The sequence below is a fragment of the Populus alba genome, chromosome 14, assembly GCF_005239225.2.
Source record: "Populus alba chromosome 14, ASM523922v2, whole genome shotgun sequence".
NCBI classification, from domain to species: domain Eukaryota; kingdom Viridiplantae; phylum Streptophyta; class Magnoliopsida; order Malpighiales; family Salicaceae; genus Populus; species Populus alba.
This window is the reverse complement of record NC_133297.1, coordinates 9,050,277-9,065,013: the sequence shown is the minus strand read 5'-3', so window position 1 is coordinate 9,065,013 and position 14,737 is coordinate 9,050,277. Positions and strand designations below refer to the sequence as shown.

At 35.0% G+C, this 14,737-nt stretch overlaps 2 protein-coding genes and 1 pseudogene across 2 annotated transcripts; 1 reads left to right on the top strand and 2 right to left on the bottom strand.

Annotated features, from left to right (window-relative positions):
* Positions 1-1,246: 1,246 nt before the first annotated feature.
* LOC118041080 (uncharacterized) lies at positions 1,247-5,662 on the top strand (annotated as a pseudogene).
* LOC118041085 (uncharacterized) lies at positions 3,920-5,492 on the bottom strand. Its single transcript, XM_035048213.2, has 5 exons — positions 5,220-5,492; positions 5,012-5,130; positions 4,707-4,895; positions 4,573-4,624; positions 3,920-4,486 (listed from the first exon to the last, which is right to left on the bottom strand). The coding sequence occupies exons 1-5, from the start codon at positions 5,490-5,492 to the stop codon at positions 4,379-4,381; spliced, it is 741 nt and encodes a 246-aa protein (XP_034904104.1). The 3' UTR covers positions 3,920-4,378.
* A 3,356-nt stretch (positions 5,663-9,018) lies between the features above and the next one.
* On the bottom strand, positions 9,019-14,368 carry LOC118041083 (SWR1-complex protein 4). Its single transcript, XM_035048211.2, has 17 exons — positions 13,958-14,368; positions 13,796-13,882; positions 13,607-13,672; positions 13,454-13,513; positions 13,296-13,352; positions 13,070-13,199; positions 12,868-12,935; positions 12,675-12,767; positions 12,506-12,553; positions 11,988-12,167; positions 11,645-11,755; positions 10,907-11,002; positions 10,147-10,218; positions 9,982-10,036; positions 9,830-9,864; positions 9,642-9,727; positions 9,019-9,517 (listed from the first exon to the last, which is right to left on the bottom strand). The coding sequence occupies exons 1-16, from the start codon at positions 14,069-14,071 to the stop codon at positions 9,650-9,652; spliced, it is 1,350 nt and encodes a 449-aa protein (XP_034904102.1). The 5' UTR covers positions 14,072-14,368; the 3' UTR covers positions 9,019-9,517; positions 9,642-9,649.
* Positions 14,369-14,737: the final 369 nt, after the last annotated feature.

The window sequence follows — 14,737 nt, the reverse complement described above, 5'->3', positions numbered from 1 at the left end:
TTTATCCCTCTATTTCCACTTGCTAGACTCGTTCTTCTTTCGATATACTTGCAGAAGCGTCCTCTCGATACATCAACATGTCTTCTCTCTAAAAGAGAAAAATAAAATAAAAATTGTGCTCTGAAACTGCTCATCTCATTTAGCGTTTCTTGTTATTTCATAAACACTTTCAGTGCATAGCAGATTCCCTTTGTTCTTGAGTCGGTTTTCTCAATTCTGGTTGAAATGGCCCCTGAGCAGACTTGCCAGGGGAAGTTCTAAGAATTGCCTGACCAGAAATGGCCTGTAAACAAAGTAGCAAGTGGCTGTCCAGGTGATCAATCCCAGCATGCAAAGAACATTCACCTGTTTTCTTAAGTAATTGCAGGTTTTAGCTATTAATGGTGTAGTTTAGTACCGTGAGAATTACCTGAACAGGGACGTCTATTGCTATGTTTGCTTGCAGGCAATACCAAAGGTGGAAGAACCTGAAAATTGGTACCAGCCAGATCAATCAACACTTATCCACATGCCTTCAATTTATGGATAGGATTACGGGATTATCTACGTTTTCAAATATTTAATTTTTTTAGAAATTAAATACAAAATAAAGTGAAGCTATTGCATATCTTGGACTGGATGGGTTTTAAATTTTAACTAGCACTTACAAAGTTTGAACTCTAAATTTCATGTTTGTAATTATTTTAAGTGTTAAAATTAATTTTTAAATAGGTATAAAAAAAAAAGAGGCTAGTCTCTCTAATTTACAATACTAAAAAGAAAAATTAATATTAAAACTAGTTTCTCTATGATATTTATCTATCCATCCCTATTTTTAGAGATATTTGAAGGAATAAAAAGAAGGTGATGGGATAATGTAAAAATTAAATTAAATTAAATTATATCTTTCCCAAACATATAAATTCCTCGTACAATTTGGATTGGCCTCACTAATCTAATATTGAAGTTGAATTCTATTGAACTTATTATCATTTTTAAGATAAACTACTAATATTACTATTCAACATGATTCTCTCTGAAATTTATTTATTTTTGTTTAAAATTATTTTTATATATTTTTAAATTATTTAGATGTGTTAATATTAAAAATAAAATTTTAAAAATAAAAATAATTTAATATATTTATAAATAAAAAATACTCTAAAAAATAATTATTACCCCACTTAAATGAAAACTTCGGTATTGGCAAGTGAATTGTCACCTCTGCCTTGATTTAAAGCTTATTCTGCCCTTCAAGAGTTATTCCTTGTTCCATAGCCCTATTATTAATTTATTTTTTCTCTAAAATTTATTTCACCTTCACTCCTAAAATTCAAGGTTTTCCACCTTATTTATGGTTGAGAAAATAATGCTCTCCCTAGTACCTACCCACCAGTTTGTTTTAATTGATTAAAGATTTTATTATTATAGCTTAAACCCTCAGACCCCTAAGGTGTAAGGAGAGCTCCTCTTAGGAAACTTGAGCAGCAATTGGAGCTGAGAGCCCGAGACTTGTCTGTCTCTCACGTGCGGTCGGGTCTCCCTTCAAAGATTTCAAGACTGTTTTGCTAACTCACCCCTCTCTTCATTTCAAAAGAAAGAAGGGGAAAATAAAAATAGTGGCAGTGAAGAAAGACGATAATGGCGGCGATGGTGATTTTTCGGGCTCTTGTTAAATTTCGTCTTCAACAGCAAATAGGTATCATGGGCTTTTTTTTTTTCTTCTTTCAGCAGCGGCAGCGGGCATAACAAGGTATGGTTTAAAGACAAGGATGATGCTTTAGCATCCTTCAGGCTCATGCTTCTTAGGAAACCTCTGCCTTGTATAGTCGAATTTAGTAAATTGTTTTCATCAATTGTTAGAATGGGACATTATGAGACCGTGGTTTATTTGTCCAAAGAAATAGAATTTCTAGGAATCGAACAGGATATACATAGTTTAAGTATATTGATTAATTGCTTCTGCCATTTACATCGCGTTGATTTTGGGTTGTCTGTTTTGAGCAAAATCCTTAAGCTTGGGTTGGAACCTAGTATTGTAACCTTTACTACCTTATTGAATGGGCTTTGTATGGAGGGAAAAATGGATCAAGTTATGATGTTGTATGACGATATGCTGGTGAGAGGTCTTCAACCCAATGTATATACTTATAATGTGATAATCAACAGTCTTTCTAAAAGTGGGAAAGCCAATGAGGCGCTTGGGTTTCTTAAGCAAATGGAAAAGGTAGGTTGTGTGCCAAATGTTGTTAATTACAGTACACTGATTGATGGGTATTGCTTGCGAGGGCAAATGGATGAAGCTAGAAGCATATTTGATTTAATGGTGAGTAAGGGCTGCACGCCTAATGTTTATACTTACACTAGTTTGATGAATGGATACTGTAAGATCGAAAGGATTGAGGAGGCAGTGCAACTTCTTGATGAAACCTTGAGAAAAGGTTTAGTTCCCGACATAGTTACTTTTACTACTATCATAAGTGGCTTGTGTCGAGCAGGGAGACCTTTGGCTGCACAACAGCTTTTCAGGTACATCTGTGCTCATGGCCACACGCCAAATATAATGACTTATGGAGTGTTGCTTGATGGCCTGTGCAAACATGGGAATCTTGAAGAGGCATTTGCTCTATTTCAAGAGATGCAAAGGAGCACTGTGAAACCTAACTTGGTAATCTACACCATCCTCATTGATAGTTTGTGCAAGTGTGGGAAGCTTAAGGATGGAAAGGAATTGTTTTCTAGACTAATCGATGAAGGATTGAAGCCTAATGTTTATACGTACACTGCATTAGTTGGTGCACTTTGCAAAGAAGGACTAATAATTGAAGCACATAAGCTTTTTAGAAAAATGGAAGAGGATGGATGTACACCCGACAAATGCGCCTATAATGTCATTATCCAAGGATTTCTCCAACACAAGGATCCATCAATGGCAAGGCGACTTGTGGAAGAAATGGTCAATCGGGGATTCTCTGCGGATGCTGCCACCAGAGCCTTGCTGAATGATTTGCCCACTAACGACATTCCTGCTCTAAAAACTTTAATAGGGTTTTGTGAGGATCATTGAGGTGTTAAATCTGAAGTAAGCTTTCAATATTCCATGCTTCTTTGATTGACGTGGCAAATTAAAAGTAGATTCTATTACCATTGCAACTTTTATACATTTGGTTTAACATTGAGGGCATTCACATCCATTTGTGCTATATAGAGTTGCACGTCCATAATCTATTGTTTGTGTGTTCATATAAATGCTTCTCTACCTTTATCTTACCCCTCCGTTTTCTAAATTTAAAAATCTGTTCAATAGTAAAATTTCCAAGTCTTATGATGCCTGAAACATCTACTGAGGGTTGATGATGTGGTGTAAGCTGTGGTGCCGTTGCTCTATGAGTATCCTGATCCCTACTTCATTTGGTTGATCTTGGTGATAGAGGTGATATCTTTTCGGCATCATTCCAAAATTATAAGTTGCATGTTTTGTTCTCAACTAGTTGAGTGCTTTAAAAATCCTTTTGGTAATTTGGAGGAAAAAAGGCAACAGTCTTTAATAGGAATTCACTAGCCTTATTCGATTTCTGATTCATGGGTTGCAGTTGAAGTATCAAAACAAGCATCACATTTTAGTGCCTGTATGAGGGAGACAGTCTCTGGCACTACTTACCATCTGAATGTTTCCACCACTCTTCTGATTACACAGTTAGGATGGTGCCCAGATAGAAATGTAGCACTGAATTACTGTTGAAAGAATGAATGATCTGAATTACAGCACTGGTAAAAATATAGCATTGATAGTATAGTGCCTAATAGATATATAGCACTGAATTATACAGTTGTTTTTTTTTTCCTTGAAGAATGAATGAATTGAATTAATGAAAGAAAGTGCAGAGCTACTGTTTTACATTCTGTGCCGTGACAGAAAAAAAGCTCAAAGAACAATCACTAAAGCAACCACCAAAATTTCAAACGAAGCTAAAAAATGTAGGACTCTGGAAATAACTGCTGGACATGGTTTGCCTGCTTGCTTTCCTGCTTCTAGTCATCTAACATTCACTATACAAGTTCATTATGCACTATTAATCAATTTCAAAATTGTGTTTCTTTTTTTGTGTATAATTTTCTGATCAATGTTTGTACTAGTTTTATTCCATCTATTTCCATTTGCTAATCCACTTTCCACATGCTAGACCTTTTCTTTTCTTTTGATACACTTAAGTGTTTATGGATACATCAACGTTTTCCATTTTAAAAGAGGAAAGGAAAAAAAAATTATTCTACTCTGAAACAGCTCCTCATTTAGCTCTTGTTATCTCGTAATCACTTTCAGGATGTAACAGATTCCTTTATTCTTGAGTAGGTTGTTTCAATTCTAGTTCCTGTTGCGGAAGAATTCCGACCATCTCTAAGCAGACTTGTTGGGAGGAGTTATCATTGCTCTCAACCAGCGTGATAAACTGATCAGAAATGGTGTGTAAACAAAGTAGCAAGTGGCTGTCCAAGTGACCAAACCCTGCATAAAATGAATATGGCGTTTAGTTTCTTGAGCAATCATAGGTTTAGCTATTTATTGTGCTGATTGGTATCATACTGAATTACCTGACCAAGGATCTCAATGTTTGCTTGTGGGTAATACCAAAGGTGGAACAACCTGCAATGAGATCAATAAGCACTTACATAATACCTTTCAATTGTTGTAGTTGATGTTTTATCGCGAGATAGGGTGGCCTTACTTCATTATGGGAATTTCAGCTAGCGGACAGCAGAGGCCTATGATGGAAGCCAGGGTGAATCCAATCCATGTTCTGTCCAGGGAAAACCATATCAATTCTGCTAATGCAAATAATATGTAAGCCTCGATGTTGTCTGCTATTCCAGCTCTATACATTTCAGCACTCAATTCGATGAATAGCAACAGTGCTCTGTGTTAAACAAGTTGGGAGATGTAAGACAACATGTCTTTCTTTCATGTATACATATATATTTTTTTTCTTTTTTTTGTGTTACCAGTATAAGAAATTAACCGGTAGGTACTTACACTAACGCAATTGCTGTTTTCTCTAGGCTTCCTTCTGGAACCTTCGAAGGTGCCCTTTGATCCAAGAACAGTTGCAGCAACCCAACAGAGCAGTAAAACAATCCGAGCAAGGGAGGAACCTACAGCATCAATAATGCAGAAGCAAAACTGAACTAATCTGGGTGTGACTATTCATGGACCAAGAAACAACAAAAGTACCAGACATTACCCAAATGTTTGTGTGAAGAGGACCGATGTCGATTGACCCATTTTGGTATACCACGAGATTCACTCTTGAGTGAAGTCCATCGATGAGGGGACCTAAGAAGAACCCTGAACCGAAAAGCGAGAGGGAAATGGACGGCAAAGCGCTTCTTAGACTACTTGTGCTTGGCTTTCGTAAACTGCAACGAGGTGTAGACACAAGATGTTTTGGATTGGAATAGCGAGGGCAACTGTGAAGAAAGCATGGAGAGCTCCTCAAAGCAATGAGGCCTTGCATGTTTTCCTCGGGCCTTCCCGTTTGCTAGCAGAGAAAAATATCAGATGATTTCTATATGCCATTCACTCTGAGCCACAAAATGGTTTGGAAAATTAGAGGATGTGGTTCTTATATCCGGAAAATATTAAAGAGGGTACTGATGTCAAGTCAATAAATGTTTTCTTTAGTTATTTTGCAAGTAATATTAGTTATGAAATTTCAAATAAATTAAAATAAAACAACGATAGATGTTTTGAAATCCATTGAAATTAGTGAAGTCATGATGTTGTAAAGGAATGCTAATATAATCAAAGAGAATTTTAGTTATAGTATCAAGACATCCGCCTTCCATTGCTTCAACATTTTCGTCCAATTCTTATTCCTGGATGTATACTGCTCTATTCCCACTCTCATTTGTAGGCCCAGAGGAAGGGAAAATAAGAAGATAAGGTAGATAATTCTTCTATGCTACCAGCCCCATGTTCATGGTGGAGGATGTATAATTATGAGAAATGTAACTTAACTGGTTAAGTAATTGGTTAAGTGATGGGGTTTTTTTATATAAATTATTAGTTCGAGTTTTATAAATTTTAAGGTCTTTAAAAGCTTATATGATTTTTAATTTTAGAGTCTGTGAAATTAGTCGAGATGTATACAAGCTGGCTTGAACATCCATGTTAATTTTAAAAAAAAAGGTGGAGAAGTATGAAATGTATAAATAAGTGGCGTTGCTGCCTTAATTGCACAGGAAATTTAACAAATGCTAGTTTTTATGTACATGTTTTATGCTGCATGTATAATTATTTTTTTTAACATAACAAAATTATAAAAGCCATGGAGAAATATTTGGCATCATTATTACTCGGTGAATTAATTTTGAAATCTTCTAATCTGATTTATTGTTTAGCCTAGTTTTAAAATGAAATCATGTGAAATTTGTCTTGATGTAACTCAGTCAACCTGACCGAATATTAGAAAAATATTGGAGGATGAAATGAGCGTGGCAAATCAATTCTCAACAATCCAAATGTAGGACAAAATAAAATAAAAATCAATTAACAAAAGAAACACACCTCAACAAACCTAAGTAAGTTTGTCAAACCTTAAAAACGACATAACCTATTAAAATGAAAAAATAAAATAAAATTATGAAGCCCATTTATCAAATTAACCCAATGTTGAGGATGAGACGGAGAAAATATTAAACTTTAAAAAATGCCTAAAAAATAAAAAAAATCAACCTGGATTAACCCGTCAAACCCACTACCTAAATCATGGGACCATGATAATTTCATAAAAATAAAAGAAAAATTTCCAACAAATCCAATGTTAAAGGATGTAATTGAAAATAATAATAATTAAAAAAAGACATAAATAAAAAAAAATCCAAGAAATAAGGATCAAATTTTGTACAAAGATAAAATAACATAACATCTTTAATCTTTTGGCATCTCAACACGGATCCTGATGAAAATAGAGAAAAAAAAGGTTGCCAAAGTCTCCCCCGTGCCTTCATCAACATGTATCGCACTATCAGCAAGAGCTCATCATGCTGCTAACGCAACTAAGAAAGTCAATCGGAGGAAGTTGCACGCATCGCTAAAGTGCAACAACTTTCTTCACATGCTAGCGCATGCAATGCACACGTCAACCACTTTTTCATTGTCTATTCACTCTAGTCCCCAACTTTGTTTTTAGTTTCAAAAATTATCCCTAAAGTTTTATTTTTTTAGATCAATAAAAATAAATTTAATTTTACAAAATTGAGCATCAACCATGTGTTGGATTCCCCCCAACATCACGGGATCCCATATGTAAGCAACCAAAAAAAATGTTAAAACCCATCCTAAATAAACTCAACCAGAATTGATCAAATTGAAAAACAAAAATCAAGTGATCAAAAAGAAAAAAAAAAAAGTATGGATCTTTCCCTTGTCAGCGTAATTTAGTCCCTAGTTTTTTCAAGAAAAGGAGCTAAATATTTTTATATTGTTCAAATTGGATCCATATAGCTTGAATTGTTTTAAATCAATACAACTAAATATCATTTTGTCAAAATGAGCATCAATTGAGAGTTAGATTTGTTTTTTGATATAACGAGTAGCCAATACTAAGCTACCAAAATTATAGTGTAAAAGGAACAAATAAAAACAAAAAACAAATTGAGGTGTCAAAATGAAAAAACACAGACTAAAAAAGAAGAGAAATCTCTACATGAATCCACAATAATTCCTCTCGTAAGTCACAACAATTCTTTGATTTCTTTTATTTTTTGAATTTAATTTTGTAAAACCAAGCATTTACCATGTTTCTCAGCACTGTGGAATCTTCATATCAAGGCAACCAAAAAAATTGTTGAGTTCAATCCCAACTAAAATCAATGTAAAATGACCAAATAAAAAAAATAAGAAATCAAGTAATCAAAAAGAAAAAAGAAAAAAGGGGTTAAATATTTGTTTATTATTCAAATTCAAATTCATTTTTCAAATCTTTAATTCTTTTAAATCAATAAAAGTATAGATAATTTTGTCAAATTAAACACTAACTAAAAAATTAGATATATTTCTGGATATCATGAGTAGCCAATACCAGGCCACCAAAACAAAAAAAAAAAAAAAACAAAGCCCAATTTCAAATTAATATGTAAAAGAACCAAAAAAAAAAACTGAAGTACCGAAATGAAAAAAAAAAAAAAAAGGAACAAAAAAAAGGAGAATAACAGTACACACAGTGATTCCTCTCACAATCCATACTGCAGAGTAATTCTCTGATCTCTTTTAATTTATTTATTTTATAATGGTATATTAGTTTTCTTGAATCAATCTACTAGTCCTGCCTTTGAGAATCTGAAATCGTGGATGCTTTAAGAGATGAGCCAGGCTGCCTTCTCTCCCACCACCACAGTCCATCAAACAAAGAAGCGTAAAATCTCTCTTTACAGGCTCTGTCAATGTTTCTTCTTGTTTTGTCCTGGCCTAGGAGGGGCCTAGCTGCAGTACATGAAGCAGCGAAACTTTATGGAAGCGAGCCCGATTACCTGACGACAAAGCTTACCTCGCCTCTCCCTCGGAACCCTTTGGGATAGGTCAGCATCTTCAGAGCCTGAGGTCCAGAGAAATGGAACCTGCATGACTGGCTATCTAACTAATGAGACCAAAGATTGAAAGACTTGAAGGCACATTTCTTGCAATACCTTGAACAATTTCTGCACAGACGTCATGAATCCCAATGCCACGAGGATGGTGCTGACAATGATCTCCGCATTCAGATATGCACGCACATGCAATCAATGAACAGTTTAAGCAAGTTTAGATTTAACAGCGAGGTGCTAATTGATCTTAAGCTATCAGGACTTTGCACCTGAGAATGTTGTGAATACAATAAAGTGGACTTTGTTCCATAGACATAATTGGCCGAGCAAACGAAATATTGTGCACAAGGTTTTCAATCTTCAAGCTTCCTCCTTAGCTGCAACATTTTTCAGTTAAAACCATGATTTATATTCCTAGACAGGATGGCATTTACATAATGTCACATGAGATTCTAGTTCATGAAATTAAGAAAGACCTCAACCCTCCAAACAAAAACCATTTGTACAAAAACAGTCTAGAATTCCTCTATAGTCACTAGCAAAAGAAACTCTTCAGATAAGGAAGAACTGTTATCATCATTCAAAAGGGCCAGTCTTTGCTGACCAGAGCTGCCTTGCTTGATGCTTTTAGCTTGATGGCAATGGCCTCTGTATCAAAGCTATTTGGAGGTCGAGTTGGTGCGAGAAAAGGACAGGAAGGCAAAGACTTTTCTGACCTGCAACTATATCCCATCTGGGAATCTGATTACATCATTAACATAACTTAAAATTCCTAAAATAGGATGCTCGCAGATTGTGCTTCTGCATATGACTAGCTGCATTCCATTTTGGACAAGTTAAATTACTAAAATGGAGGTTCACAACTCATGATTCCCGCATCCTTTTGGAGTCTCTCTTTAATTGGATTCCGCAGTTGAGAACTTTTTGTCAGGCCAGGACAGTGGGTTTGGTGAGCCTGACAAGCATTACATGAATTTTTATTGGATAAATAATTCACAATAGTAATAAACCAGAGGTGATGATGATTCATGAAAAAAACCAGCAATGATGATTCATTCAAAATTAATTTGTTTCCTCACCTCTAAAATCATAGATCAGAAGCCTTCAATTTTCTGGGCCTTTTATGAGCCGGTGAAGATGGATTCTCAGATACCCTTCCAGGTCCCTTGTGAGTCCAACATGATGGATTGATTATATCAGGTGTTACAGATCATTGGAGTGTGTAAATTAGAACAAGATTGGCTAAATAGATGAAGTCAGTATGTACCTTGCGTTTCTGGTCCCTTCTGCCAATTCTTTCTCCTGATATTCCAATCAAATATGTGGCTTCAGCAGGAGGATAAGAGATAAAGCTGACACATTTCAAACAGAAAAAAGTACAAGGCAAGAGCAAACACTTGCATCAAGCAAGTACATTACCTCCAAAACTCATTGAGTCCGGAATAAATGTTCGATCCTGATCACGCTGTGACCGCTGTTAACAGTTTTGATAACAGCAAGTTAACAATTGGAATATATAACTAGCGCGCGCGCGCGCGCGCGCGTGTGTGTGTGTGTGTATCAAGAGAACAAGATTTTACAAACCTTAGGTGAGCCTGGCATATCAGTGTATGAACCATCGCGAAAAGATGAACCTTCTGCCTCCTTGTATTGTAACTGATAATCAAACAAAATCTAACATGTCAGAGAAGAAAGCAAAAGCAACTCCAATTATTACAAACAAATGATAGATCTGATCCTTTACTTTCCTGAGCAGTAACATGTTCCTAATGGCTAATGATTTAATATTTGCAATAAGTAACTTGTAACTTCAATATAAAAAGAGAAAATGATCGGTCCTGTTAATTCAGAACTTGAGGGGGTACAACCATCAATCTAACAAGAAACCTACTTGTTCGTGAGAAAACAGAAACCAAATCAAACATGCCAACAGAGTCAGAATAAGCCATTGGAATGGAGTTAAGCAAACAAAGACACCTTATTTTCTAAGAGGATGCTCAGTATGTCCGCTACTACAAAGAAGTAAAATCATATCTGGAAATGACAACTATATCAACTTAACTGCTAGCCTGTTTACTAAGAAAATGCTATATTAAACATAGCCTTGCAATCTAACAAGTGCCATCTAATAAGATGGGAGTTGAATGAGATGACATCTTGGAGGCCAAAGAGATACAAAAAGGTAATTCTGTTCAGAAGAGCAGAAAATCGACAAATAAAAAGGAGGAAAATACAGAAAGGATGGACAATGCATGCATCATACATGAATGCATCTTGAATGATCATTTATTATAAAGATTGTAAGTTAACAAAATGCCAGTACTAAGATTTTGATGAGTAGCACCTGTTTTTGAAGATTCAGCAATGTCAATATTTCCTTTCTTAATTCAAGGTGCTCAGAACAAACAGCTTTGGTTGGCACCTTTGGTTTTAAACTAACCTGTAAAAACAAAAGTCACAATGTTAATACCTAACATTTCAAAGGTAATTTAAATGAAAGAATTGAGAATGGTTGCCTCATTTATATATCATGTCAAGTATGTGAATTTGAAACTTCCAATCTTCTCTAAGCTTATATTAGAAATTAGCACAAGCAATTGAAGAAATGATACCTATGATGAGAGTGCATAACAATACAAGTGGAAAATCTACATTTAAGAAAACCTCTAAATCTGTTTATTGCACAGAATTCATAACAAGAAAAATCAATAATATTCGTGTAATGCAATGCCCAAACCAAAGTGCCAACTAATATGGTACAAGAGTTTGGATATGCTTAATATAAAACAGAAATCTTTATACAGAAATTGAAATCACAATCAGTCCACCTGAACAGTCCCCACAACCACACCCCTTCTAAGGGGTAAAAAAGAAACCCTATAAATGGTATGAGATAACAAAATGGAGCTAAAAAGTCCCATGCATTTTTGTGCAACATATCCTCCAATGAGAGATATAGAAATCAAGGAATCATGTCAAAGGCACTTCTTCATTTGCTGTCTAGCTGCAAGACATAAATCATCCAGCATGTGTGATATAATGTTAGAAAATGACATCATGAGTAAAGAATATATAGACAAACCCCAAGATCTTGTAATGTTTGTTCAACCCTCTTGATTGTCCTAAGTCCTGCAGATGAACTTGCAGCTTGCACCATTTGCTCGAGCCCATATGTTCTCAGGTAAACACGAAGCTGAAATTTTTCAGAAAATCACTGAGCTTGTCCATACTAGGATATTTAAAATAAATTGTATAGAACATATAATTTCCTCTGAACAGCAGGCAACATCTAACTCAAATTTTCCTTTTTTCAAAATTTAGGAGCAAACAACAAATATGACACATAAAAACCTTTTAACATATTTCCAGCTAGGATTCATGGAAGAGAGGCAAGGCAAGAGGTGGAAACCACATATTCAACATACCATACGCAGGGAAGCTAGAGTAGAAGCATTATCTGCCATTGCTGAAGTTGAAGGTGCAACTGATGCAGAGGCAAGCTGAGCATTAGATGAAGGTGATGCAGAATCATCAAGATTAACTGCTATCTCAGCAATATCAGGGTCAACATTTGATGCAACAGGCAATGCAGATTCTTCAGTGCCCTAAAAAAGCAGAAACCTTGTAAATAAAATTACAATACTAACTTTCAGAATAAAGTACAGGCAGAAAAGATTGTTCTCATACTGTCTCACAAATTCTCATAAGAAAGAATTCTAATGAAATCCCAAAGCCCACACTATTATTTTCCAGGTTACAAGTATCAGTCACAAATTCCAGTCCACAATAGGATTTTGATTCTAAGAATTTCAGTTTCGTTTTTTCCTCTTGTACACAGTAACACACTCGTCTTGCATTCAGGATGGATTTGAATTTTCAAATTCAATGCCCATCAACAATCGCTCAAAAAGAAACATGTCAGTATGTCTAATTCAAACCTTACCAGTGCAGTTATGCGCGACTCAGTTATTTTCTTTGCTTCAGCCAAAACCTGAGAAAATAAGTAGAGCGTAAAGAAGCAGCATATGGCATATGTGTAGCTAATAAATGCAAATCATTCTGAATGAACTTATCACCCAGTTGTTAACGATAAGTGCAAGTAAAAAATTGACCTGGGTGTCCTTTCGCTCTTGATGCTTTGTATGCGAGAGGACCAAAGACAATGCTCGCTTGCGTTCTGTCTCTTGTGAACTGTTGTAAGGTTCCTGCATGGGGAATTCAAAAATCTAGAAACTGAATCTTTTTTTCAATGGCTGTATATTGTAAAAATAGCATCATAACATGGCATTGATAAAATTACCACACCTTAACCAGAGGGTGCCCTGAAACATCCCCAGGTGATGGAGCTCTGGCAATCAACATAGCTCGAGAAACTATGAAAAAGAAATAAGTGGAGGCATTAAGCATAAAAGAATAGATTCCCTTTAAAGCTAGGAAAAGAGTAGCATGAAATAAATTTGAGCAGAAATTTAAAAGAAAAGACTTGAACAAATTACTGTAGAAATACCACTGTAATAACGATCTTTCAATTCCTCAACACTACGAGATGACGTGAATCGGTCTGCTATCACTACAAAGCGGAGATCAAATCGCTCACACAAGTCAAACAATTGATCTGTCTCTTCTTTGGTCCACATCTAATGAAGATGGCGTGTAAGAAAAAGAATTCATGCATTAAATTTCAAAAAGAAAAAATGCAATAACAAAAGATACAACCAAGAGTAGATACCTACAGGATCAGTCAAATACTTTTCATATTCCTCCTCTGTATATTTCACAACATCAACAGACTGCACCACACAGAACAAACTAGAACATTCAGTTTCGCAAAAAATAGAAAACAGAAAAAAACAATAATAATAATTTAAAAAAAAACAAAACTTGTGCATACCTTGTTGTACTTGGCAAAGGAATAATCACCTGTGGGTGGAACACCATTCACAACTCTAACCTACAATGATAAATAAATAATCCATGCAAGTCAGTCACAAACACTTTTCGACTAACAAACTGCGAATATATATATATATATATCGAAACTTACCCAATGGTAAAGCTGTAGATTATCCTTTCGAGCAGAACTTGTAAAAGGAAGCCACTGCCAAGTGATCTGAAATTCATAATTACGAATTCGTAAGAAAACAAATTCTAGAAATCCATCTTTTCTTTTTGTTTTAAACAAAAACAGTTTGTGTGTGTGGTATTTTTATTTTTTTTAGAGTAAAGAGAAGACCTTCTCGTCGGATGGAGGGCGTCGTTTCAGTTGCGACACGTCAATCGATGGCATAAGAGGAGCCAATCCACCTGTAAGTGCATAAACCTACAGATAATTCCACATGTTAGATTTAAAGGAGAAAACAAAATCAATTCGTGTAAAAAAAAAAACCATACATACCTCACGCGAAATGCCATCAGGTTTTCTCTGCGAGTCTTTTTTAGGTTGGGATTTCTTCTCTTGTGTTAGTGGCAATGGAGTTTTTGGCAGTCCCAAGATGTCCTTGGCGTCCATTTTCTTTTTTTAGGGTTTCGTTCAGAATCTTCAATAATTTCAAGTCATGTCACATTGAAGACCTCAGTTGAGCTCTCCCTCGATTTCGAAGGGCTTGAATTGGAAATTTAGGTTTTTGTTTGATCGAAAGAGGGATTTTGGCGTGAAATTAAAATTAGGGTTACTTTTCGAGCGCAAAAGAATTGAGAGAGAGAGAGACCGAAATTAAGAAGGTTTTATTTTGACATACGCGTCACGCACTCTATCATAGTTGACGACTCTTTTTTCTTTTTCTTTTTTTTTTATTGTTGTTGAATTTATCTCGTAAAATGCTTTTTTATGGCACCGAAGATACTGTAATCGAAGCATGGATCTCTTTCTTTCTTTCTTTTTCATTGTAATTCATTACAGCCCGTTTAACAATTTCTTAAAAATACCATTTTCCCGTCAACGGCATCTTAAAATGTCGTGTTTTACTGTTTTCATATGTACCGTTATTTTGCTAAAAAAAATTAATTGTGTTATTTTATAATTTTTTTAAACAATGTTATTTAAAAAAAAATCAAACTTTACACGATAATAACTACTACACTACACTACACAGTTAAGTTATTATTTTTTAAATTTTAAAAAAATTAAATATATTATTAAATTTAAGTTAAATGGTTAAACTCATAATCTAAGCAA